Source organism: Protomyctophum bolini (genome assembly GCF_963924005.1).
Source record: "Protomyctophum bolini genome assembly, chromosome: 14".
Lineage (NCBI taxonomy): Eukaryota > Metazoa > Chordata > Actinopteri > Myctophiformes > Myctophidae > Protomyctophum > Protomyctophum bolini.
Window position 1 is genome coordinate 1,565,554 of NC_137875.1, and position 27,121 is coordinate 1,592,674.

Genomic DNA, 27,121 nt, shown 5'->3' on the forward strand with positions numbered 1-27,121 from the left:
CACTCTGTAATAATATATATTCAAAGATTTGAGGCACATTTTCAAGATCTTTCAAAAATAGCAGACCTACGAGTTCATAGCGCGGCACTCGGTGCCGCGCTATGAACTCGTAGGTCTGCTATTTTTTCAATAGCTAAAGCATAACGTAATGCTTTGAAACACCAAAAGAATGGATTAAGCATATCTACTACTGTACCCTGAGTAAGTAAATACATTCATTAATCAAGACTGATTTGTGTCATTAAATACATTACATTTAAAATTGGTGCAAAGCAAAGTTATCTGATGCTCTGCCTCGGTTAAATGAAATGTGACGATTAGAGTTATAAAATACATAGAGTAGGTTAAAGTTATATGAATACAGTAGGTCTAACTCACAGGATATGATGTAGGTTGGTGCAGGTTTCATGTTGTCAGAATGACTGACAGGCACGGACTGGAAACAGCTCTGTAGTGTGGTTATGCACACACACACACACGCACACGCGCACACGCACACGCACACACAACAGAGTATAGGTGGTTTCACATGTACCCTCTGCTGCTGACTGGATGAAGAGACCATTTCCTTTATGGTAAGATGCTCGCATGCACACGCACACAGATGTGTGTGTGTGTGCATGCTTTTACACTCCTGTTAGAGAGAAGATAGCATGTTTATGTAGAAATAGCACTCTTTTATGTTACTGTACCATAGTTTATTATTCTACTGTTAGACAGATGTTAGGTTGTCACCACATAGATCTCTCATTAAGTTCTGTCTGTCTATCCCTCTCTCTCTCTCTCTCTCTCTCTCTCTCTCTCTCTCTGTGTGTCTCTCTCTCTCTCTCTCTCTCTCTCTCTCTGAGAACTGCGTGCTACTCCTCCCTCTGCCAACCTGGGGAGAGCCCTGAACTGCTTCCTTCTGTAATTTGCTGCCAAAAACAACACGGCTGCCTCAGCCTGCCCAACTCCAGTTCCCGGCCTTCTCCTGGAGGCCTCAAAATGAGGCATAGTGTCGCCCTCTGGGGGAAGAAAATAACATTGCTATCCTTAAAAGCAACCATTCTGGCATGACAGTTACAGAGTCACCCTCTGGGGGGAAAACATAACACTGCATTCCTTTAAAGATGGAGTGCCACAATGTTTGTATTTTTCCAGTTTTTCATGTGTATGAGGTGACTTTTTTCTGATGAATTGAACATGGTGGACCCTATGTGGAAATAAGTGTAATGCTTTATCATGGATGTCCACAAAGTAACCACTTAAGTAAGTTTTGTATTGACTTGTGCTTTCGTTTCAAATGTACTCATTCTATACTGTGAAATAGAGTTGTTCCGGGTACTCAAATGTACTCATTCTATACTGTGAAATAGAGTTGTTCCGGGTACTCAAATGTACTCATTCTATACTGTGAAATAGAGTTGTTCCGGGTACTCAAATGTACTCATTCTATACTGTGAAATAGAGTTGTTCCGGGTACTCAAATGTACTCATTCTATACTGTGAAATAGAGTTGTTCCGGGTACTCAAATGTACTCATTCTATACTGTGAAATAGAGTTGTTCCGGGTACTCAAATGTACTCATTCTATACTGTGAAATAGAGTTGTTCCGGGTACTCAAATGTACTCATTCTATACTGTGAAATAGAGTTGTTCCGGGTACTCAAATGTACTCATTCTATACTGTGAAATAGAGTTGTTCCGGGTACTCAAATGTACTCATTCTATACTGTGAAATAGTTAGCACCAGTTTTATTTCAGACAATTTCATAGCGTTAAACTTACAACATGGGCACCGTGCAACATTATAATATACATGCTTAAACATTCCAAAAGAGGGCGCTGTTTTGCCAATGGGTTCTCAGATTGCATCGCATGACGTCATCTCATCCATTCTCCTCCTCGCTGGAACAGTGTGAAAGTTAGGCTGGCTATAATGACAGTGTTGCCATGTCTGCTTATTATAAGCGACTTTGGCCTGGTTTTTATCCAAAGTTGCTTGTAAATATTGGTAGTTGCTGTTTTCATGGGCTTGTTTAAGTGTAGTTGCTTTGATATTTGGGCTTGTTTCTAAAGTGTAGTTTATTTAGGCTTGTTTCTAAAGTGTAGTTGTTTATTTGGGCTTGTTTCTAAAGTGTAGTTGTTTATTTGGTCTTGTTTCTAAAGTGTAGTTGTTTATTTGGTCTTGTTTCTAAAGTGTAGTTGTTAATTTGGTCTTGTTTCTAAAGTGTAGTTGTTTATTTGGTCTTGTTTCTAAAGTGTAGTTGTTTATTTGGTCTTGTTTCTAAAGTGTAGTTGTTTATTTGGGCTTGTTTCTAAAGTGTAGTTGATTATTTGGGCCTGTTTCTAAAGTGTAGTTTATTTGGTCTTGTTTCTAATGTGTAGTTTCTTATTTAGGCTTGTTTCTAAAGTGTAGTTGTTTATTTGGGCTTGTTTCTAAAGTGTAGTTGATTGGGCTTGTTTCTAAAGTGTAGTTGATTGGGCCTGTTTCTAAAGTGTAGTTTATTTGGTCTTGTTTCTAATGTGTAGTTGCTTATTTAGGCTTGTTTCTAAAGTGTAGTTGTTTATTTGGGTCCGTTTCTAAAGTGTAGTTGTTTATTTGGGTCCGTTTCTAAAGTGTAGTTTATTTGGTCTTGTTTCTAATGTGTAGTTGCTTATTTAGGCTTGTTTCTAAAGTGTAGTTGTTTATTTGGGTCCGTTTCTAAAGTGTAGTTGTTTATTTGTGTCCGTTTCTAAAGTGTAGTTGTTTATTTGGGTCCGTTTCTAAAGTGTAGTTGTTTATTTGGGTCCGTTTCTAAAGTGTAGTTGTTTATTTGGGTCCGTTTCTAAAGTGTAGCTGTTCATGGGTCCGTTTCTAAAGTGTAGTTGTTTATTTGGGTCCGTTTCTAAAGTGTAGTTGTTTATTTGGTCTTGTTTCTAAAGTGTAGTTGTTTATTTGGGTCCGTTTCTAAAGTGTAGTTGTTTATTTGGGTCCGTTTCTAAAGTGTAGTTGTTTATTTGGGTCCGTTTCTAAAGTGTAGTTGCTCATGTGGCCAACTAGCATAGTCACTTCTTTTGGGTTTGTTTTCATGAAACTACGGTTTGTTTATTTCTGTCACTGTATCTGGCAACGCTCAAGTAACTGTGTGAGGATCCAGTCGGTTCCGGTTCATTTCTCCAATGGCGGACAGTGTTTCTCTACAATCACGGACGCGGATTTGTTTCAACTTGGTTTTCCTGATAGCGATATGGAGCAGCTGTACTATTAAAGGTAACGTTAAAGGTCATTTATACAGACAGTGGCGCCGTTTAAAAAAAAAAAAAGTTTTCTTTGAGCCCATGAAGCTTTCAGAATGTTCCCCTTCCATGACCACCATCATTGTTGTAGCGACTACTTCTTCCCATCAATTCAAATAGAAGTATTGCTATGAGGCTGAGCTGTCGGCAGGAACTGTGTGACGCGTTTCAATCAAATCCAGAAAAGTTCTTGTTATAGTTAAGTTGATTTATTGACAAATAAACAAGGTCCAAAAGAATGTACTGATAATGTTGATAAATGAAAACGTAGGTATACTTATAAACGATTAAACTACTAAACGGTCAACAGAAAATATTGAGCCTAGAGCTCACCCCCATTCTCTCACTGAATGCCACTGCCCAGACACACAGCTGACATAAGTAACATGATTAGCAGACACACAGCAGGAGCTCATCAATCAAGTAAGGGCTGTGGCACATCGAAAACCCAAGCATGGGAAAAAATAAACAAATAGAATAAACAACAAACAAAATGTATATTTTGGCTCCTACAATACCGGCCCCTAATTATTAAATAACAAATAATAATTACACAATCATGAATGGCAATCAAATCGAAGTCTTCTTTCTCCTTTCTTCAAGATGTGTGTATAGTTCATAGTGAGTGTAGTGAATCAGTGTAGTGTAGTGTGCAAGGGGCAAAAAAGGGGCAAAAGTCAGCGGCAAAGGGGAAAAGGTGAATCCAAAGTCAATTTTCTTCCGCCTCCTGTAGCAGGCAGATTTTGGTGATGGGTCTGTTCAAAAAGCCAGTCTTGGTCTTTATTCGAACTTGGCGTACGAGTCCTCTTCTGTCCAGAATGGTCTCTACAATCTTTCCAGTTAGCCAGGAGTTTCGAGGCGCTGTGTCATCCACTATGATCACGAGGTCCCCTGGTGCAAAGTTGCGTCTGATGTTAGACCATTTTTGTCTCTCCTGTAACTGTGGAAGATATTCTTTGACCCATCTTTTCCAAAATAAATCTGACATATATTGAACTTGCCTCCACCTGCGGCGAGCATATATGTCATTCTTCTGAAACTGTCCTGGTGGCATGGAAGGTGCAGTCTTCAGAAGCAAAAGGTGGTTCGGGGTAAGTGCTTCAAGGTCATTTAGATCTGTAGAAGCCTTGGTGATCGGTCGGCTGTTGAGGATAGCTTCAACTTCACACAGAATGGTGTGCAGACTTTCCTCATCAAGATTTTGCACATTAAGTGTAGAATTGAGCACTTTTCTCACTGATCTGATCAGTCTTTCCCACACACCTCCATGGTGTGAGCCAGCGGGGGGATTGAAGATCCAATTGATTCCTTTTTGGAGCATCACATTGTGAATCTGGGCTTGATTCCAGCCTTGAATCGCCTCCTTCAACTCACGCTGTGCTCCCACAAAATTAGTCCCATTGTCACTTCTTAATTCTTTCACTTGACCTCGTCTTGCTGTAAAACGACGAAGTGCATTTATGAAAGAGTCTGTCTCAAGTGATGATGCCACTTCAATATGAATCGCTCTTACAGCCAAACATGTAAATATGACACCATAGCGTTTCACAATACTCCTTCCACGTTTCACTCCAAAGGGTCCAAAATAATCGACTCCCACATATGTGAATGGAGGTTCATCAGGAGAGATTCTGTCAATAGGCAGGTCTGCCATCTGCTGTTGTCCTGGAGTAGCATTGATGCGGCGGCAAACAACACATTTTGACATGATTCTCCTGATTGCAACAGTGGCACCAGGAATCCAATATTTCTGGCGTAGTCTGGATAACATGTGGTTGCGACCACCATGTCCCACCTGTTTGTGAATATGTCTAAGAATCAGATTTGAGATATGAAGCTCTTTGGCCAGTATGACAGGATGTTTCATTTCTTCTGGCATTGCTGCTCTGTCAAGTCTCCCTCCAACTCTTAACACTTCGTTATCCAAAACGGGATTGAGTTTATGAATGTGACTTGACCTCTTAACATTCATTCCTTTTTTCAGATTTGAGATTTCATCTGCAAATCTCTTCTTCTGGCAGAAGCGGATTAAGGTCATCTCAGCAGTAGCCAGTTCTTCAATAGTGAGACCTTGCCATTTCTGGTTTTCATGTTTTCTTGTCTCCTTCTGTGCAGATCGCAGTTCTCTTTGTGGGATGTCATCTTTGTGCAGCTCAGTGGCTTGTTTTCTTTTTCTGATACGGCTGAGAAGCAGTCCTTTAAATCTGAGCATCCATGCTGCAGCCTTCTTCAAACGAGCCCAGGATGAGAAGTGATGAATGAAGCATGTTGTTGCATCCAATTCTTCAGATGTTATCTGAGCAGCATTTACAGTCATGCTCCTTACTTCAGTGTCCTTGGCTGAGATTTCCAACCTGTCAGGATTCTGAGGCCACTCTTCCTGGGGATGAAGAAGAAACTGAGGACCGGACACCCATGTGGTTTTCTTCAGAAAGGATTTAACTGTCAAGCCTCTCGAAGCCATGTCTGCTGGGTTGTTAACAGAGTTAACATATCTCCACTGGTGTGCATGTGAGACTTTGACGATTGCAGCAACTCTATTTGCCACAAAAGTTCGAAATCTTGCAGTCTTGTTGTTGATGTACTTGAGCACAGATGTGCTGTCGGTCCAGAATACAGAGTCTGCCAGTTCCATCTGCAGCTCTTTTCTCATTAGTGTGTCCATTTTGCTTGCCATGGTAGCAGCAGTCAACTCCATTCTAGGGTTTTTCTTTTGTGGATGTAGAACCCCATGGTGTGGTAGATACCATTTTCCGCCATCACTGCGTCCCAAGACGTTGTCTGGTACCTTCTCAGCGTAACCTTTAGATATCATATCAGACATGAACTTGGTGTATTCAGAATGAAAAGAAGAATCTTTCTTGAACCTTTTCTTCAAGTTCAGTGTGCGTTGTTCAGCCACACTTCTGTTGTCAGGCATGAATATCTCCTTTTGCTTTAAAGGCAATGCAATGCAATAATGCCCATTGACAAGCTTAGCAGAGGCTGAGACTGAATTCAAGAACTGCTGGTCTTCTCTTGAGTGTTCTTGGTCGTCTCTGCTGCACTCTGGAAAGTCTATCTTGAATTGTTGTTCCCATAGTTGATCAAGTTTCACAACTGATATCCGGTTGGCACTTATAACTGACTGGTCTTGCGCATAGTCAGTCTTTCCATCTAATGGCCCATTAACTGTCCAACCAAGCATGGTTTTTACAGCGTACGGTCCATCTCCCACACTCCGGATGACATCAATAGGTTCCAGTGCCTTGGGAACATCTGAGCCAATCAGCAGCTCCACCTCAGAGTCAAGTTCAGGTAGGTGAATATTCCTCAAATGAGGCCACTGATCGATGTCATTTTGCTGTGGTATGTTTCTTTTGTTCACAGGCATAGTCCTCTGTGTGTACATGCCTGGAAGAATACAAAATTCATTGCTGTTCAGTCCAGCCACTTCTAGGCCTGAAACGATTTGTGTTTCAATAACCTTCTTTTGTCCCATAGTTCTCAACAATATGTTGGATTTCCTTCCATGAAGGTTTAGTTTAGCCATGAGCCTCTCTGTGCAAAACGATGCCGTGCTACCTGGGTCGAGGAATGCATATGTATGTACTGTCGTGTTCCCCTTCCTGGCCTTTACCTGAACCGGCACGATTGCAAGTTTGCATTTATCTTCACCGGCCCCAGTTAGACCACCTGTCAGCACGGAAGCTATGGCTTTTTCTTTAGTCTCCTTCATTTCAACTGGGTCTTTGTTCCATTCCTTTGTTCTTTGGTAGATATGCAGCATTTTGGGGTGCCTTAAGCCGCAAATGCTGCAATTGAGTCTCTTTCTACATGTAGCACTGACATGTCCTTTACACAAACATCCAAAACAAATTCCGTTTTCTTTTAGAAATGTGAATTTCTCATTATGTGCCCTCTTCTCAAGCTCTGGGCACAGTTCTAGAGCATGTTCACCCTGGCAGAATAAACATCTCTTCGTCACAAAACGACCTTCCTTTTCCTTCTCTTTTGCAGCTGTCACTGTGGTTGCAAAATTACTTCCTTTTGTTTTGTGAAGAGGTTGTGACCTGGACCTTCTTGTGTCTTTGCTTTCTGGAGTGTCTTTGATATCGCCAAAAATGGGATCGGTTATAATCCTGACTTGTTTCTCGAGAAAAATGACAATGTCTTTGAATCTTGCCCTTCTGCCGTGGTTCTCCTGAAAATCACATACCACAGATCGCCATTTATCTCTTAAACGGTAAGGCAGCTTCTTTATAATGGTCAACAAATTAGATGGCATATCCAGCTCGTGCATGTAGTCTACGTCCTCCATTGCATTAGAACATCCTCGTAGGAAGAGAGTATACGCTTGCAGAGCTTTAGTGTCATCGGCTTTGATTGACAGCCATGAAAGAGCCTTCTCTACATAGGCTGTAGAGATCTTATGCTCATTGCCGAAGTGCTCTTTTAGTAGAGATTTTGCCTTTCTGTAACCTCTGTCTGACACCATATGTAGACAACTCCTCACAAGATCCCTGGGCTGTCCCTGGGTGTATTGTTCCAGATAGTAGAGACAATCTGTCGGATTTGGGTTTTTGGTTTCAATGCTGTGTTCAAAGGATTTTATGAATGTGTGATATTGAAGTGGGTCACCATCAAAAACGTGAATCTCCTTTTTCGGCATAGATGACAGACATTGATGTTGAATGAGTAAAGCTGTGAGTTCATTTTGCTTCTCCATGACAGAATATATATTATTGTCCTGTTCAACTGTACCTCTGGTGCCCATTTGGCTTTCCACGGGTGCTGCTGTTGTGCGAGATCGTACAGCCTTCAGTGGGTGTAGCGGAGCCACAGCGCCACCTGTTGTTATAGGTGCTGGTGCCTGCCTGCCGACAGTGGGTTGTGAGGGCACATGAACTTGACCTTGAGTGGGTTGTAAATGTGTTGTGTAAACAGCGGCCTGCTTTGCCTTCTCAAAATAAGACATCATTCCATCTGTCACATAAGATTGAATAGTAACACCAGATCGCTTTGAGCCTAGAACCTTCATTCTTGCCGCATTAGCAGCCATGTCCGTTTCCAGCTCCAGTTTTTCCTTTTGTCTTCGCAGGTGCTCCATTTGCTCCTCTAGGGCATGTCTATCCTGGATATTTTTTTGATGAACAATGAGACCAGCCATATCTGCCTCAGCTTTCAAACGTGCGGATTCTGTACTTGAAGCTTTAGAACCCCTTGTTTTCTTGGTTATGTTTGACACACTGTCGCCAGGTTGGATTGTTTCCTGTAAGTCAGCTGACTCTGTTGCCTGTTGTGACTGAGTTACATGTTGTGATTGTGTGTGCCTTTGAGCATTAGTGGGTAGCAATTTGTCCTGCTGCCCATCAGTCATTTCCACAGTTTCCAGTTCCACCTCCTGTCCAACAGGTATTTCAATATGTTGTGCAAGTCCAACATTAATTTCCACATGAACAGATTCAGTAACTGGCTCAACTTCAGTTACTGATTGTGCAGGAATTGATTCATTCACAATAATCATTTCATGAATTGGCATTTCGTTAATTGGCATTTCAATCATATCAAACCACAGTTTTACATCATCCCTGAAATCTGAATGGTGCTTTATGACACGTGAAAACCACAAATTTTGATTTTCCACCTCCTCCTGTGGAATCAAGACAATGACTGAATCATGTGCTGCTTTTGCATTTTCATACATTTCATTCAGTTTCTCCATTGTGCTTTGCACATCCCTTACATTTGCATCATTTTTCATAAGCCCTCTTATTTCTGTTGTGAGCTCTTGCGTTTGTTTCACAGCATTTTTCATAAGCCCTTTTATTTCCTTTGTGAGCTCTTGCATTTGTTTCACATAAGATTTACGGTCTTTCTGATACTTTTCAATTTTATTTGACAGCGCTTTTGCCGTGAGCTTGACCGTCCTCCTCCGTGACTCCTCCTCCTCCATTTGAGCCTCCAGATCCATTTCGTTTGTGTCTGTACTTGTAACGTTTGTGTCACTCATTTTGACATTTCCATCCAATATACCAGAAAGAATTCACGGCAAGCAACCCCAGTGAAACGAGCAGCCGTAACCCCAGTCAATTGCGTCAATGCAGCGCAGCGCGCACACAACACCAGCCAACGATCAATAGTCCCCAATGGACCAGCGGCAGCACTTCTTCCAACTGTGTTCAATTCAACCAAATACACAGAAGGAATTGGCGTGCTAATACAATTGTATCTCACCGCTAATGGCTGTGATGCGCTGCTGCGTGTTCAAACATTTTCACCGCTGCGGCGGTTCATCTCGCTCCAATCCGAGATACTGAGGCGCGGCGGCGCCACTCAAAGTTCAACTGTTGCTGCGATGTTCTCCATGTTCCAATGTTTCCTTCCAGATCTTAATTTCTGTTGACAATGTTGTAGCGACTACTTCTTCCCATCAATTCAAATAGAAGTATTGCTATGAGGCTGAGCTGTCGGCAGGAACTGTGTGACGCGTTTCAATCAAATCCAGAAAAGTTCTTGTTATAGTTAAGTTGATTTATTGACAAATAAACAAGGTCCAAAAGAATGTACTGATAATGTTGATAAATGAAAACGTAGGTATACTTATAAACGATTAAACTACTAAACGGTCAACAGAAAATATTGAGCCTAGAGCTCACCCCCATTCTCTCACTGAATGCCACTGCCCAGACACACAGCTGACATAAGTAACATGATTAGCAGACACACAGCAGGAGCTCATCAATCAAGTAAGGGCTGTGGCACATCGAAAACCCAAGCATGGGAAAAAATAAACAAATAGAATAAACAACAAACAAAATGTATATTTTGGCTCCTACAATCATCCATCACCATTCCATTATCTCGGAATTTGTTGAATTTTTCTAAATATATGAATTTAAGCACATACGCTGCATTGTACTTCAGTCATGCTAGTGTTAAGTTGTGTCATAACTCATAAGTTAACTTAATAACACTGTCTGGTCCCGAACTTTCATTCATACACACCGTACTACACGCGTCTATTGGGGAGGAGGGAGGGGCATAAGTATTAAAGTACATCTTATTTATATAGCACTTCTCACAGAGAAGTTGTTTTGTTGCAGTTTTTGTTTTGCTGTTGTTCGTTTCTTGTTTATCTAGGAATTGTATTGTTTTGTCTTGTTTTGTTTTGATTGATTGATTGAAATATTTATTAACAGTTTGTAGAATTACAGTACATTTCAAACACAAACTCAATACAAAGACTGTTAACTGTGAGTGGACGACCCAATTAAGCATTACACTTGTTTACAACAGGGTCCACATTGTTCAATTCATCAAAACATTTAGAGACATACAAATAGACACTTCTATGTAGTTAAAAAACAGAACAGGAATTCATCATATAGGAAGCAAAAAGGGAAAAGATACATATTATACAGTGAGGGGAAAGGGGGCGGTGGGGGTGGGGGGTTTTCAGATTTTACAGAGGCCAGAATTGCAGCCATCCGTAAGTGCCTTTGAGAGCGGTTTTGAAGGAGTCAAGGGATTCACATGTCTTAATGACTGTTGGTAGGGCGTTCCACATTTTGGTGGCATAGGAGCGAAAATAATTTAGTCCCCTGTTTGTGCCGAATCTGGGTTGTACATGGTTTGTTGCACTCCCTCTGGTGTTGTGGGTGTGGACTTCGTTTACATTAAGGAAGTATTTAGACAGGTACATGGGTATCTTGGTGGTGTATCGAATCTTGTGGACCAGACCCATTGCAAGATTGTCTGGTTGAATTGTTTGTAAAAAGAAAGTGTCTAAGTAGTGTACTTTGTGAATTGCGGACTCCCTTGAAAACGAGATGGTTCATCTCAAGGTATTTCTCCTAATAAAGAAAAACATGTTACATTTTGTTACATTAGGAAAAGCTTGTGCAAATAGCAACGTTTTTGAGTTAAAAAAAAAGAAAAAAAAGAAAGTCAACCGAGGCTGCGGATCTCAACACCCGTGGGAGCGCATTCCACAGTGTGGGACCTGTTACAACCTGAAAGGCTCTGTCACCTTTTTGTTTTCCTTTTGGTGCTTTTAGGAATTATTAGAAGACCCTGATCCGCAGACCTTTTAGGGCCCTCTCAGGAGTCGTAGAGAAACCTATAGTTGTTGTTGTTGCTGAAATAGGGCCGCAGGCGAGGAGCTTAGGAAGGAGGGAGGGGCCGAGGGGGAAGGAGCCGTAGGAACCTAGTTCTTGTTCCCAGAAGGCTAGGAGGTTAGGAAGGAGGGAGGGGCCGAGGGGGAAGGAGCCGTAGGAACCTAGTTCTTGTTCCCAGAAGGCTAGGAGGTTAGGAAGGAGGGAGGGGCCGAGGGGGAAGGAGCAGTAGAAACCTATAGTTGTTGTTCCCAGAAGGCTAGGAGGTTAGGAAGGAGGGAGGGGCCGAGGGGGAAGGAGCCGTAGAAACCTATAGTTGTTGTTCCCAGAAGGCTAGGAGCTTAGGAAGGAGGGAGGGGCCGAGGGGGAAGGAGCCGTAGGAACCTAGTTCTTGTTCCCAGAAGGCTAGGAGGTTAGGAAGGAGGGAGGGGCCGAGGGGGAAGGAGCCGTAGGAACCTAGTTCTTGTTCCCAGAAGGCTAGGAGGTTAGGAAGGAGGGAGGGGCCGAGGGGGAAGGAGCCGTAGAAACCTAGTTCTTGTTCCCAGCAGGCTACAGATAGCTAGCAGATACATATGGCTCTGGTGACTAGAGAGAGCCGCTACAACCTAACCAAAACCTGTTTGTTTTGTTCATATTTTGATTGTTATGCATATCTTCAATAGTATTTTGGAATACATTGAGATAAGGATAGGCACTAATAAGCTTTAAGCTTCTGCCTATGCCTTTTCCATCACCTAAAAAGAAAAAGTCAAGTGTTTTGTGTAATGTCTCCCTCTGAAATATCGAAATAATAAACTATTCATTCATTCATTCATACTAATAAAGAGGGACGTGCAGAGAGTGTTAACCCATTCTGACCGGGCACCCATTTTGGTGTTAGCATCATGTTATGCTTTAGCTATTGAAAAATAGCAGATCTACAAGCTCATAGCGCGCCACCGAGTGGCGCGCTACGAGCTTGTAGGTCTGCTATTTTTGAAAAATTCGAAGAACGACTGACATTTTTAGAATCTGATCTCAGGTCAGAATGGGTTAATCAGACCAGTGTGTGTCCCGTGGAAACCTCGTATGAATCTGATCTCAGGTCAGAGAGTGTTAAAGGGGCAGGGGATAAAAAACCCATAAGAGGGCGCTTTTGGACAAGAAATTGCTAGCTTGTAGATCAGCTATTTTGAGAGGGGAATGCAACCGTCTATAAACGCAACACAAGATATCTGTCTAAATACCTGAACAGTCTTCTGCTCTGTGGAATGTAAAATAAGAGCACTGTTTAGTCTGTTTTCACTGTTGCTACACTCATAGCGATATGTTCATAGCTATACATGTAGGTGTTTGGAATAATCGAGGTATTTATTTTTTATCGCACAGCCCCAGAAAGGAAAAAAAACGGGAAATAAGTATTAAATTGAGTGGTGATTAAAATTGTAATTGACAATTTACTTTTCGGGCAAGTAGGCATGACCTTTGGGCAAGTAGAACATGATCTGTACTTGCCAGATGGACAAGTGACTCTGAGACCTTAGTGTCAACCCCTCAGCCCTACAGTATCTCCCCTCAGTTTTAGGGTTGGGGTTGTGGTTGGAGTTGGGTATAAGCTTGAGGAAACATAGGGTTAAGTCACTCATTCACGTTCTGTCGAGTGAAAATAGCCTGACCAGTTTGTTTTGGGAAGTCTGCAGAGGGGTAGATATTTTTCCAGGTACCCCCTCATCCTCGCAACACGGATAACAATATATTTACAACCACAAGCAGTGTTTCCTGCAGGAAAAAGCTTTGGCATGGTGCTGGGCACAGGCCGCAATTTTGATTAATTCATTAATTAATTTGATTAATTAATTAATAAGATTAATACATTAAGATTCATTTGTATTATTGCTCTTGTATTGCTATTGGAGACACTGGGGGGACACTGGGGGACACTGGGCAGGCACTGAGGAGGCACTGGGAGACACTGGGGAGGCACTCAGGGGCACACTGGGGAGGCACTCAGGGGCACACTGGGGAGGCACTGGGAAGGCACTCGGGGGGCACACTGGGGAGGCATTGGGGAGGCACTCGGGGGGACACTGGGGAGGCACTCGACACTGTCTAAATGTATACGTCTAAATGTAGACGTCTAAATGTAGACGTCTTCTCTTATGGGGGTCCCTGGCATATCTTTTCAAATGGGGGTCCACACTAAGTAGTGTCAATTTGGGGGTCCTTGACATGAAAAAGTTTGGGAACCACTGCTTTAAACACTTTAGCACTTTATGAACATGAACAAAATAGATGGGTCCCCCCTGGAACTCCCTCAGGTACCCCTGGGGGTCCCCGGACCCCACTTTGGGAACCACTGCCCTAGGGGACACGAGGAGAACATGTGAGGGTACCTACCCTAGGGGACACGGGGAGAACATGTGAGGGTACCTACCCTAGGGGACACGTGGAGAACATGTGAGGGTACCTACCCTAGGGGACACGGGGAGAACATGTGAGGGTACCTACCCTAGGGGACACGGGGAGAACATGTGAGGGTACCTACCCTAGGGGACACGGGGAGAACATGTGAGGGTACCTACCCTAGGGGACACGGGGAGAACATGTGAGGGTACCTACCCTAAAATAAGTCATTTTGATTTGGTTTTACGTTTCCAGGTGAGCAGCACCAGGTGGCCGTGTGGGCCATAGTGGGAGGCGATGCGATCCTTCCGTGTTTCATCGAGCCACCGGTGGACATGGAGAAGAAAGGCTCGTTCCAGTGGAACGGCCCCAACAGGACCGACCTGGACCCCCAGTACGTGTACCTCCGCCAGGACGGACGCTACATCCGCGGCGAGGTGAACCCCAGATACGTACACAGGGTGTCCCTGTTTGCCGAGGAGCTGGCCCACGGCAACATCTCCCTGAGGCTGTCCCGGGTGGAGCTCTTGGACCAGGGGACCTACCTCTGTTCTGTTCCCTCCCTGCCCTTCAGCACTGAGATCCAGCTCCATGTTGGTAAGATTTTAACCTATTCTTTCTGATCCTTTTTTCGGTGTTTCAAGCATTACGTTATAGAGCATCGCAGTCCCGCCCCCCCTTTCATGACGACGTCAGGGCCAGTCCCGCCCCCTTTCATGACGACGTCAGGCCCAGTCCCGCCCCCCCTTTCATGACGACGCCATATAGGCCCAGTCCCGCCCCCTTTCATGACGACGCCAGGGCCAGAAAATGCATTTCTTTCCCCATAGACATTTCAAACAGTATTTATTTAAAGACCTTTTAAGCGTCGTACGAAGCCAACTCGAGTCGTGACAAATCATGACAACAAACACAATATGTTGGACCGAAAAACTAATTACAAAGAAGAAAAACAAGAACAATGTTGTCATGATTTCTTACAACTAGAGTTGGCTTTGTACGAGGCTTAAAATGTCTTTAAATAAATACTTTTTGAAATGTCTATTTTTTGGAAAAAAGTAAAAAATGTGGTGGATATCTTTTAATATATTCTGTCAGAGCGAACGTTTTTAACTCAAATCTTTGCTTCTGTGGGGGGGGGGGGGGGGTATATTTTGAGATTGGGCTCTGTGGCCAAATACAGATGATTCTGGAGCTCCTTGACATGAAATAGTTTGAGAACGACATAGAGACGTATGGTATTTAAAAGAAACTGTCATGATTTAGAAAGAAGGCATTTGTAGAATCGTCCTCAGGTCTAAATGGGTTAACGTTCGTAATGAACCAGTGTTGGTCGTGTTACTAAAGAAATATAACTAGGATTTCTCATCCATGGGAACGACATCCAATCCTACATTCTGGGTTTTGAAATATCACAAACGCAAAAGAACACTTATGATGTATAATAATTTAACATAAATGAGTACGCAAATAACTTAAGTACATTGGACATTTGTGACTATTAAAAAGGAAAGGGTATCTTTGAAAAACAAAGAGAAGGTCCCGCACATCACGCAGGGAAGATCATAGGAGTAAGACGACTCCCCTCTCTTCTATTTCGTCTATTTATGAGCAGGCTACATTAAAACAGGCTCAAAAAATTGTCAGTGATGTTACCCATGTTTTAAATGGCGAGTTTGTACTTCTGCCCTCTGGGAGAAGATACAAAGAACCAAAGTATGGAAGTACATCAGATTTAAAAAATCATTTGTATATCAGCATCAACTAAGATGCTGAACGAGGCTCTGAAACAGCGGTATAACTACGTGAGGCTAGATTATCCACATCATGTGTGCAATTGTGTAATGTTGTGTCTTCCTCTGTGATGTATTTTTGTTGTCTTTGATGTTTTATGTGTGGCTGTATAGCTGGGGTGAAAGCCCAAGACAAATTTCCCTTGTGGACAATAAAGTTTACCTTGACCTTGACACTGGCAAAATGTTGCTCTTTATCGGGTTGACGTTTCGGTCAGACATTGCTTAGTTAGTATGGCATATTGTCTGTACTCTCTGCACTCTCTTTCTGTCCAGTCCTACGTGTGCATATTGTCTGTACTCTCTGCACTCTCTTTCTGTCCAGTCCTACGTGTACAGGCTGGCGATTGTGGCGACTTATATATTTGTTAATAAAGAGAGAGCTGTAAAGGGGATATTGTCTATGGTCAGTTCATGGTGTGTATCATTCTCGTTTTTAACCGGGCCGTGATAATGCGGCCCAATGACGGGTAGGCAGTAGCCCTAATACAATGTAACCCACTTGCGCAAGCATTAAAAAAATGGGTTTTAATTGTCGGGTAACGGAAAATAACGTAAAATAATCTTAACTTGTTACTTTTCTCAGAAGGTAATCTGTAACGGTAAGGGATTCTTTTCTCAGAAGGTAATCTGTAACGGTAAGGGATTCTTTTCTCAGAAGGTAATCTGTAACGGTAAGGGATTATTTTCTCAGAAGGTAATCTGTAACGGTAAGGGATTCTTTTCTCAGAAGGTAATCTGTAACGGTAAGGGATTCTTTTCTCAAAAGGTAATCTGTAACGGTAAGGGATTCTTTTCTCAGAAGGTAATCTGTAACGGTAAGGGATTCCTTTTATGGGCAGTAATCCAGTAACCTAACGACGTTTCTTTATAAAGCAACGATGCCCAACACAGACCATAACCATGTGTCTTCTTTCTTGTAGGGTTGGGGTCTCGGCCGGTGGTCTCTTCCATAAGCATGTGTCTTCTTTCTTGTAGGGTTGGGGTCTCGGCCGGTGGTCTCTTCCATAACCATGTGTCTTCTTTCTTGTAGGGTTGGGGTCTCGGCCGGTGGTCTCTTCCATAACCATGTGTCTTCTTTCTTGTAGGGTTGGGGTCTCGGCCGGTGGTCTCTTCCATAACCATGTGTCTTCTTTCTTGTAGGGTTGGGGTCTCGGCCGGTGGTCTCTTCCATAACCATGTGTCTTCTTTCTTGTAGGGTTGGGGTCTCGGCCGGTGGTCTCTTCCATAACCATGTGTCTTCTTTCTTGTAGGGTTGGGGTCTCGGCCGGTGGTCTCTTCCATAACCATGTGTCTTCTTTCTTGTAGGGTTGGGGTCTCGGCCGGTGGTCTCTTCCATAACCATGTGTCTTCTTTCTTGTAGGGTTGGGGTCTCGGCCGGTGGTCTCTTCCATAACCATGTGTCTTCTTTCTTGTAGGGTTGGGGTCTCGGCCGGTGGTCTCTTCGAATGGCTCGACGTTGACGTGTGCTTCCGGCTGCTGGTTTCCAAAACCTGAGATGTCTTGGCTGGACAGTGACGGAGCCGTCATGGATCCCCCTGGACTCTCGGTGCCCGACGGAACCTCCCGACAGTGCTACGAGGTCCCGAGCACGGTGACGGTGACCTGGCCCGGTCTGGTGACCTGTAGAGTTCGCCTGCCTGACTTCAACCACTCCGTTGACGTCTCCTTCCACATCGTTCTCATCTCGGGTACAGCCAGCGTTTATTACGTCACTTTGTAACCGCATTATGTCACACGTCTAGTTCTAAATATATTTTTTATCCCACGATTTTGTAACCCATTTTTCACCCCTGTGTAAATTATCTAATGTGATCCTGGGGTCTACACACCCTCCACCAACCTAGTCCCCATATATGGGGGACATGGGGAGAGCAACGGACTTGAACTCATGCTTCCTTCATGCCTGAGTGTCCAAGTTGCTCCTTTACACCTGACAGGGGGGAGTTTCCCTGGTTGTACGTAGCGCGTGGAAGGAACACGTTATTCCAACCAGTTCCTTTCCCCTCCATCAGGCGCCCCGGCTGGCCAGGGGGAGGCAGTTTAGTGACCAGGATTACTGCATGTTTTTTGTGAGGGTACCTACCCTAGCGGGCACGGGGAGAACATGCAAACTCCACACAGAAAGGTCACACTTTAGCTATTGAAAAATAGCAGATCTACAAGCTCGTAGCGCGGCACTGTTGGTCTGCTATTTTTGTCTTGACGTGAAAAAGTGTGATCACCACTTGATACAGAAAACTGTCGTTCAGGGCCAACCTGCGCACCATGGGGCGACAGACAGGGCCTTCTGCACAGCTGCCCCTGAACTGTGGAATGCTCTCCCCGCACAGCTGAGAGCGCCACAGCCAATGGACTGCTTCCAGAGAGGACTAAAGACCTACCTTTTAATGAGGCTTTCCCCCAAACCCACTGATTCTATTCCCTGACCCTCATGTTGTTTAGAGAGAGAGAGAGAGACCACTTTGCTTAGTTTTATATTTTTGTCTACTGTAGGTAGCACTTTGAGATTCTGAGGAATGTAAAGTGCATTATAAATAAAATGTATTATTATTAATATTACAGTGTCATATCTATGTGTTTCAGAGGGAGCATCAACTGGATCAGTGATCGCTATGGTTTTGATTACAGTGTTCATTCATATTATCTTTATCTTAGTGGCGGAGTGGCGGAGGAGGACGCACGCTGGTGAGTCTGGCACGGATGTTTTTTTCATTTTAAATCTACCGTATTGTGCTGAATATATGACATCGACGTATGAAAACGAGGACTGTTGAGGACTGTTGCCCCGGCCAAAACACGTTGAGAACCCCTTCTCTCTCTCTCTCTCTAGGTCGTCCTCAGACGAGCCCTCCATCGTCGTTTCCAGTCATCCCGGTTCTCCATACATCTGGCCAGTTCGTTGGTACTTTGCGCTCCTGCGTCGTTCTTGAGAACCCCTTGCTCTAATAAATTGCTCTAATTCAAAAAAATAATTAGGGCAATTTGCACCGGAGTGATGCAGACAGAGTGATGCAGGACAGAGTGATGCAGGACAGAGTGATGCAGGACAGAGTGATGCAGACAGAGTGATGCAGGACAGAGTGATGCAGACAGAGTGATGCAGACAGAGTGATGCAGACAGAGTGATGCAGACAGAGTGATGCAGACAGAGTGATGCAGGACAGAGTGATGCAGACAGAGTGATGCAGGACAGAGTGATGCAGACAGAGTGATGCAGACAGAGTGATGCAGACAGAGTGATGCAGGACAGAGTGATGCAGACAGAGTGATGCAGGACAGAGTGATGCAGGACAGAGTGATGCAGGACAGAGTGATGCAGGACAGAGTGATGCAGACAGAGTGGTGCAGATAGAGTGTGCAGAACAGATTGTGAAATATAAACAGAGATAATACTGTTGTCCTCCTAATGCAACGTGGTCTGTATTTACAGAGGGAACATTGATAATACTGTTGTCCTCCTAATGCAACGTGGTCTGTATTTACAGAGGGAACATTGATAATACTGTTGTCCTCCTAATGCAACGTGGTCTGTATTTACAGAGGGAACATTGGAAGAGAGACCTGTATCGTCTGGCCTCGGCTCACACTCAGGTAAGACTCTAGACCAGGGCTGTCCAAACTCTTTTCAAGGGGAGCCATATTAAAAACAAGCCCAAATTGATTAAATCAATGAATTACCAGCTGCATTATTATTATCAGTGGGTCTGCTGCTGACTTTTTAGCTGCGCTCCGCTGTTATGCTTAAATTAGTGACCCTAAAGAATTCTGAGGCAACATGGCTGGAGACGAGGCAGCCAATCGGAACTGCTCGACTAGCCATGCCGCGCCGACGATGGGATGTTATGGGTTGTTGCCAGTGGTGGCAACTGTCGTGACAGAAATAAGCTAAGCAGCCTCCGAAAACCAAACCAGGCAAGCAACTGTGAATGAATCCACGTTAGGCTGGAAATATGCAGGCTTGGCAACCAGTGGCAGAAAATGATCTCCAGCGTGTACTACCCGGTCGGAACTATGGCAAGCTAATATTGACCAGCTTGCAGCTGGTAAAAATATTAAAACACCCAAGGGGCCAACTTCATAATGTACCTTCGATTCTAAACGATTCAATTCAACTATCATCAATATTTAATATCAATGGTATTTTGTCAGGTGTGCGCCGCTATGAGCAAAAGGTGTAACTCAGCCTTTTTTCATCCTTTTTACCAACTAGCCCTTACCTTACCTTACCTTACCTTACCTTACCTATTTTTGAAAAATCTAAGAACCACTGACATAGAAACATAGCTTCTTCAGAAAACTGTCAGGATGTAGAAGACATTTTTTAGAATCTGATCTCAGGTCAGAATGGGTTAAGAACAGTGTCACTTTGTGCCACGCTTGCAAACAAGTTTGTGTACATCTTCTATTTTAGAAAAGTCTTGAATCTTCTAACACAAATTAATGTTCTCTTCTGGGGGTCCTTGGCACACAACATTTTCTGATGCAGGGTTCGCGGTATTACAACTTTGTTTTAATACGTTAAAACAATTAAGGTTTGAGGATTACCGAATAGAATACAGGCCTTAGGTCTTAATTGCTACAGGGTTTCATCCATTGAATGTTAATACTTAGGGATTTGATCTTAGGAGGAGGAGAAATCGGGTGCCGTCTCTATTAATATATATATATATATATATATATATATATACTCATATTTCATCTGCATCCCTCCATTTTTGTTTACAAAAGATGGAAAATAAATAAAGAGATGCAAATAAACAAGTCTGTTCAGCGTTTGAATTTGTCGTCTTTGCTTCATGCTCTTCAGAGAACGACCGCGTGGTATACGATGCCGAGGCAGATGACGTAACGATGGGTAACGAGACCACGCCTCTGAAAGGTACGATAATGTGTTCTATTCTCTACCTTAAGTTAACGAGACCACGGCTCTGAAAGGTACGATAATGTGTTCTATTCTCTGCCTTAAGTTAACGAGACCACGCCTCTGAAAGGTACGATAATGTGTTCTATTCTCTACCTTAAGTTAACGAGACCACGGCTCTGAAAGGTACGATAATGTGTTCTATTCTCTGCCTTAAGTTAACGAGACCACGGCTCTGAAAGGTACGATAATGTGTTCTATTCTCTGCCTTAAGTTAACGAGACCACGGCTCTGAAAGGTACGATAATGTGTTCTATTCTCTACCTTAAGTTAACGAGACCACGGCTCTGAAAGGTACGATAATGTGTTCTATTCTCTGCCTTAAGTTAACGAGACCACGGCTCTGAAAGGTACGATAATGTGTTCTATTCTCTGCCTTAAGTTAACGAGACCACGGCTCTGAAAGGTACGATAATGTGTTCTATTCTCTGCCTTAAGTTAACGAGACCACGGCTCTGAAAGGTACGATAATGTGTTATATTCTGTGCCTTAAGTTAACGAGACCACGGCTCTGAAAGGTACGATAATGTGTTCTATTCTCTGCCTTAAGTTAACGAGACCACGGCTCTGAAAGGTACGATAATGTGTTCTATTCTCTACCTTAAGTTAACGAGACCACGCCTCTGAAAGGTACGATAATGTGTTCTATTCTCTGCCTTAAGTTAACGAGACCACGGCTCTGAAAGGTACGATAATGTGTTCTATTCTCTACCTTAAGTTAACGAGACCACGGCTCTGAAAGGTACGATAATGTGTTCTATTCTCTGCCTTAAGTTAACGAGACCACGGCTCTGAAAGGTACGATAATGTGTTCTATTCTCTACCTTAAGTTAACGAGACCACGGCTCTGAAAGGTACGATAATGTGTTCTATTCTCTACCTTAACCCATTCTGGGCGGGAACCCCTATTGGTATCTTACCCCCTCAGGCCGGGCACCCATATTTGGGTTCTGTACAGTATGTACAGTATTCAAAAATGTAAATTTTTTGATGCTGCTATATAAATATTTGAAGTTTTTCAGAAACCTTAGGTCAGGATTTAGAGGCGTTTTTAGAATCGGCCTTAGGCCTAAAAGGGTTAAGTTAACGAGACCACGGCTCTGAAAGGTACGATAATGTGTTCTATTCTCTACCTTAAGTTAACGAGACCACGGCTCTGAAAGGTACGATAATGTGTTCTATTCTCTGCCTTAAGTTAACGAGACCACGGCTCTGAAAGGTACGATAATGTGTTCTATTCTCTACCTTAAGTTAACGAGACCACGGCTCTGAAAGGTACGATAATGTGTTCTATTCTCTACCTTAAGTTAACGAGACCACGGCCCTGAAAGGTACGATAATGTGTTCTATTCTCTACCTTAAGTTAACGAGACCACGGCTCTGAAAGGTACGATAATGTGTTCTATTCTCTGCCTTAAGTTAACGAGACCACGGCTCTGAAAGGTACGATAATGTGTTCTATTCTCTACCTTAAGTTAACGAGACCACGGTCTGAAAGGTACGATAATGTGTTCTATTCTCTGCCTTAAGTTAACGAGACCACGGCTCTGAAAGGTACGATAATGTGTTCTATTCTCTACCTTAAGTTAACGAGACCACGGCTCTGAAAGGTACGATAATGTGTTCTATTCTCTGCCTTAAGTTAACGAGACCACGGCTCTGAAAGGTACGATAATGTGTTCTATTCTCTACCTTAAGTTAACGAGACCACGGCTCTGAAAGGTACGATAATGTGTTCTATTCTCTACCTTAAGTTAACGAGACCACGGCTCTGAAAGGTACGATAATGTGTTCTATTCTCTACCTTAAGTTAACGAGACCACGGCTCTGAAAGGTACGATAATGTGTTCTATTCTCTACCTTAAGTTAACGAGACCACGGCTCTGAAAGGTACGATAATGTGTTCTATTCTCTACCTTAAGTTAACGAGACCACGGCTCTGAAAGGTACGATAATGTGTTCTATTCTCTACCTTAAGTTAACGAGACCACGGCTCTGAAAGGTACGATAATGTGTTCTATTCTCTACCTTAAGTTAACGAGACCACGGCTCTGAAAGGTACGATAATGTGTTCTATTCTCTACCTTAAGTTAACGAGACCACGGCTCTGAAAGGTACGATAATGTGTTCTATTCTCTACCTTAAGTTAACGAGACCACGGCTCTGAAAGGTACGATAATGTGTTCTATTCTCTACCTTAAGTTAACGAGACCACGGCTCTGAAAGGTACGATAATGTGTTCTATTCTCTACCTTAAGTTAACGAGACCACGGCTCTGAAAGGTACGATAATGTGTTCTATTCTCTACCTTAAGTTAACGAGACCACGGCTCTGAAAGGTACGATAATGTGTTCTATTCTCTACCTTCTCTGCCAGGATCCTTTTCCTAGATTTCAGCTCTGCCTTCAACACCATCATACCACAGCAGCTGGTGGAGAAGCTGAGGGTGTTGAAGGTGGACAATGTTACCTGTAATTGGATCCTGGATTTCCTGACACAGCGGAGGCAAACAGTAAAAATAGGCAAAATAACATCCAAAGCCATTGAAGTGAACACAGGATCTCCTAAGGGATGCGTACTGAGTCCCCTGTTGTTCACTCTACTTACACACGACTGCAAGGCCAGGTTCAGAAGCAACCACATCATAAAGTTTGCTGATGACACCACCGTGGTCGGCCTCATAACGAAGGGGGATGAAGCTGCCTACAGAGAGGAGGTCGAACAGTTGGCAGCTTGGTGCAAGGCGCACAATCTTTCCCTCAACAACAAAAAGACCAAGGAAATGGTTGTGGACTTTAGGACGAGAACCAGGCCACAACACCATCCTATGACCATCGACGGCTCAGCCGTAGAGAGGGTAAAAAGCACCACTTTTCTGGGAGTGCTGCTGACGGACAACTTGGCCCCGAGCAGCAACACCACTGCCATCATTAAAAAGGCCCAGCAGCGTCTCTACCCACTCCGTCAGCTGAAGAGAGTCGACCTGCCTGTCCCAGCCCTGACCATGTTTTATAGAGGCACTATTGAGAGCATTCTCACCTATTGTTTTACCTCCTGGTATGGAAGCAGCACGGCCGAGGAGAGGAAAAAGCTGGACAGGACGGTGAGAACAGCCAGTAAAGTCATTGGTACCTCGCTGCCCTCCCTGGCGGACATATACCAGCAAAGGTGCATCAAGAGAGCAACTGGTATCACCAAGGATGCCACGCACCCCTCTCACAGCCTGATCTCCCTCATGCCCTCTGGGTAACGGTCCACCCACCCCTCTCACAGCCTGATCTCCCTTTTGCCCTCTGGGAAACGGTACAGGAGCATCAGTGCCAGGACAGAAAGAATGCGGAGCAGCTTCTTTCCCCAGGCAATCAGGCTCCTGAACTCTAGCCTCCCTGGCAGATAGGACATGAACTGTGATCCATGTTCTGCTTTTTTTAAATGGTTTTAAATGTTTTTTTATTCTATTAATCTTTTTATGGATCCCTGTAGTTTTTAGGACTTATTTATTTATACTTAGTATTGTCTTGCACTGATCATGTATTATTGTACGAGCCTGTGCTGTCTTTTAACTATAGGAGAAACGTCATTTCGTTTTTTTCTGCTGCTACAGTTGGAAATGATGACAAAATAAAGCAATCTTGAATCTTGAATCTTGAATCTTAAGTTAACGAGACCACGGCTCTGAAAGGTACGATAATGTGTTCTATTCTCTACCTTAAGTTAACGAGACCACGGCTCTGAAAGGTACGATAATGTGTTCTATTCTCTACCTTAAGTTAACGAGACCACGGCTCTGAAAGGTACGATAATGTGTTCTATTCTCTACCTTAAGTTAACGAGACCACGGCTCTGAAAGGTACGATAATGTGTTCTATTCTCTACCTTAAGTTAACGAGACACGGCTCTGAAAGGTACGATAATGTGTTCTATTCTCTACCTTAAGTTAACGAGACCACGGCTCTGAAAGGTACGATAATGTGTTCTATTCTCTGCCTTAAGTTAACGAGACCACGGCTCTGAAAGGTACGATAATGTGTTCTATTCTCTACCTTAAGTTAACGAGACCACGGCTCTGAAAGGTACGATAATGTGTTCTATTCTCTACCTTAAGTTAACGAGACCTTGGCTCTGAAAGGTACGATAATGTGTTCTATTCTCTGCCTTAAGTTAACGAGACCACGGCTCTGAAAGGTACGATAATGTGTTCTATTCTCTACCTTAAGTTAACGAGACCACGGCTCTGAAAGGTACGATAATGTGTTCTATTCTCTACCTTAAGTTAACGAGACCACGGCTCTGAAAGGTACGATAATGTGTTCTATTCTCTACCTTAAGTTAACGAGACCACGCCTCTGAAAGGTACGATAATGTGTTCTATTCTCTACCTTAAGTTAACGAGACCACGGCTCTGAAAGGTACGATAATGTGTTCTATTCTCTACCTTAAGTTAACGAGACCACGGCTCTGAAAGGTACGATAATGTGTTCTATTCTCTACCTTAAGTTAACGAGTCGCTGTCTCTCTCTACGAAGGGACTGATCACTCTGAGGACGAGCAGTGAACTCATGACGTCTGTCAATCACCCCCGTCCAGGATACAAAGGCTGAAAGGCATGCGTTTACATTCCGATGGGTGTTTGAGGGTCGCGCTCTCTACCGCATCGGCCAATCGGCTGTCTCTCTCTACCGCATCGGCCAATCGGCTGTCTCTCTCTACCGCATCGGCCAATCGGCTGTCTCTCTCTACCGCATCGGCCAATCGGCTGTCTCTCTCTACCGCATCGGCCAATCGGCTGTCCACTAATAGTTCTCAGGTGTTGTTTTTGTCCTCTTTTTGAGTGGTGCGATTAAACCACTCCAAGGAAAAGCAACGTCTGTGTTCACCTATCTGTGTGTGGTTCACCTACGTGACGTTAATGAGCCAGTATAATGAGTACCAGTAGGGGCGCTGTTGCCAGAAACAGAGAGAGAGAGAGAGGGGGGGGAGGGGAGTTGCACCACTCAGTTCACACGGGTGTGATCTTTTTCTCATTGTATGTATTCTGGCCAGGCCAGAAATGGATTTGGACAGGCCTATCCTGTCCCTCGCCTGTATTGTAGATGGTTACGTTTGCGTTGCGTCTTGCGTGCTTCGTTCCGTCTTACGGATTCTTGCGAATTGTGTTTACCGGGCACGGACAAGCAAGACCGTGGTACGAGACTTATCGTTTTATTTGTATTAATGAACTTGGTATTGTGAAGGGATTGGTGTTGTGAACTGCAAACGCATGTGCTGGTGGTTGAAATTAATTGGTTACGGATGTAACTCAGATCTTTTGACTCTCTGAAATATATATATATCTTTTTGTTTGTTACAATCATTCTGAACTGTTGACTTTTGGGATTAATTTACATAATGGACTGTGATTAACTATGTCTCTGATGTCTTGGTACAGTGGACAGACAGTATGTGTCTCTGATGTCTTGGTACAGTGGACAGACTGTATGTGTCTCTGATGTCTTGGTAAAGTGGACAGACGGTATGTGTCTCTGATGTCTTGGTACAGTGGACAGACGGTATGTGTCTCTGATGTCTTGGTGGTCGTTAAAGTGCTCTTTTTTATTTTAACCCATTTTAGACGGGAACCCATTTTGGTGTTGGCATCATGTTTTGCTTTAGCTATTTAAAAATAGCAGATCTACAAGCTCATAGCGCGCCACCGAGTGGCGCGCTACGAGCTTGTAGGTCTGCTATTTTTTTTAAACTGTCAGGATTTACATTTTTGGAATCTGATCTCAGGTCAAAATGCGTTAAAGAACCACCATTCTTCTGTGCGTTAGAATCTGATCTCAGGTCAGAATGGGTTAATTATGAGTGCAGGTATCGTCCAGATTCAGCCCTGCATGCATTATTTGGCGTTTTCCGCTTGTAGATCTGCCATTTTTGAAAACATTTTTTGAACATGTGACGCACATTTTTTTATATATTGGGGGGGGGGGGGGGGGGTCCCTGGAACAACATTTTCAGATGGGGGTCGGCAGCCAATTACATTTTTGGGGGTCCTTGACCTTGACACATTTGTGCTGACCTCATCACATCTTTCATGACCTCTATGGCCGTTTTTAAATATTTTAGGCCAATAAAAAAAGACTATATACCAAATTTCCCACTTTAAAGAAGCCTGTCGGCTGCCGGACTTTATTTTTTATATATTTTTAATCAAATCAAATATGGTATTGCAGTTGGCATATATCTTGACTTAGACCAACATTATATTTTTTGTACTTTCATACAAATAAACTACTGCTAATGGCTTGTTGTCGTCTTGATTGATTGGTGTTGTATCGAGGGATGTCAGGAGAGGAGAGGAGAGGATCTTCTCTGTGGAGTGGAAGCCTCAAACTGTATGAGAGGAGAGGAGAGGATCTTCTCTGTGGAGTGGAAGCATCAAACTGTACGTCCAAAACTGTTACAGTACGTTTTTTTTAACAGCGGGCGAGCATCGGCCGACACATCGCCCAATCGCCCGAAAAGATGAATCATTTTGTATCTTTTCGGGCGACGTTGCCCCGCCCACTTTTCGACCATGGTCTGTTCGCCTGCTGTCGCCGGTATAGCTGCAATAATAATGCACTTCCGGTGAAATGTGTCTGGCTGTCTCGCTCCCGACTGGTAAAACGTTACTTTTCAGGAT

The 27,121-nt window shown here is 43.5% G+C and overlaps 1 protein-coding gene and 1 long non-coding RNA gene across 5 annotated transcripts; both read left to right on the forward strand.

Annotated features, from left to right (window-relative positions):
• The first annotated feature begins 3,122 nt into the window (after positions 1–3,122).
• LOC308327771 (selection and upkeep of intraepithelial T-cells protein 7-like) lies at positions 3,123–24,066 on the forward strand. Of its 3 annotated transcripts, none has more exons than XM_080781312.1 (8): positions 3,123–3,233; positions 13,993–14,334; positions 16,949–17,221; positions 18,117–18,218; positions 18,364–18,435; positions 19,074–19,124; positions 20,341–20,412; positions 22,831–24,066. In XM_080781312.1, exons 1-8 carry the CDS (start codon positions 3,143–3,145, stop codon positions 22,842–22,844), a joined length of 1,017 nt encoding a protein of 338 aa, XP_080637438.1. In that variant the 5' UTR covers positions 3,123–3,142; the 3' UTR covers positions 22,845–24,066. The 3 variants fall into 3 exon arrangements, with proteins under 3 accessions (XP_080637438.1, XP_080637439.1, XP_080637440.1); XM_080781313.1 differs by having other exon boundaries at positions 18,189–18,218; XM_080781314.1 differs by lacking the exons at positions 18,117–18,218; positions 18,364–18,435; positions 19,074–19,124; positions 20,341–20,412; positions 22,831–24,066 and adding an exon at positions 17,783–17,869.
• An 873-nt stretch (positions 24,067–24,939) lies between these two features.
• LOC308327774 lies at positions 24,940–26,431 on the forward strand. Of its 2 annotated transcripts, none has more exons than XR_013965217.1 (3): positions 24,940–25,341; positions 25,440–26,094; positions 26,166–26,431. It is a non-coding gene; the product is annotated as an uncharacterized lncRNA (long non-coding RNA). The 2 variants fall into 2 exon arrangements; XR_013965218.1 differs by having other exon boundaries at positions 24,940–25,325; positions 25,424–26,094.
• The last annotated feature ends 690 nt before the right edge of the window (positions 26,432–27,121 follow it).

Excerpts from the sequence above, each read along its gene's own strand:
- LOC308327771 (XM_080781312.1), top strand. The coding sequence starts at position 3,143 with ATGGCGGACAGTGTTTCTCTACAATCACGGACGCGGATTTGTTTCAAC. Across the intron at positions 3,234-13,992 it reads GAGCAGCTGTACTATTAAAG|GTGAGCAGCACCAGGTGGCC; the intron begins GTAACGTTAAAG and ends TTACGTTTCCAG. Across the intron at positions 17,222-18,116 it reads CCACATCGTTCTCATCTCGG|AGGGAGCATCAACTGGATCA; the intron begins GTACAGCCAGCG and ends TATGTGTTTCAG.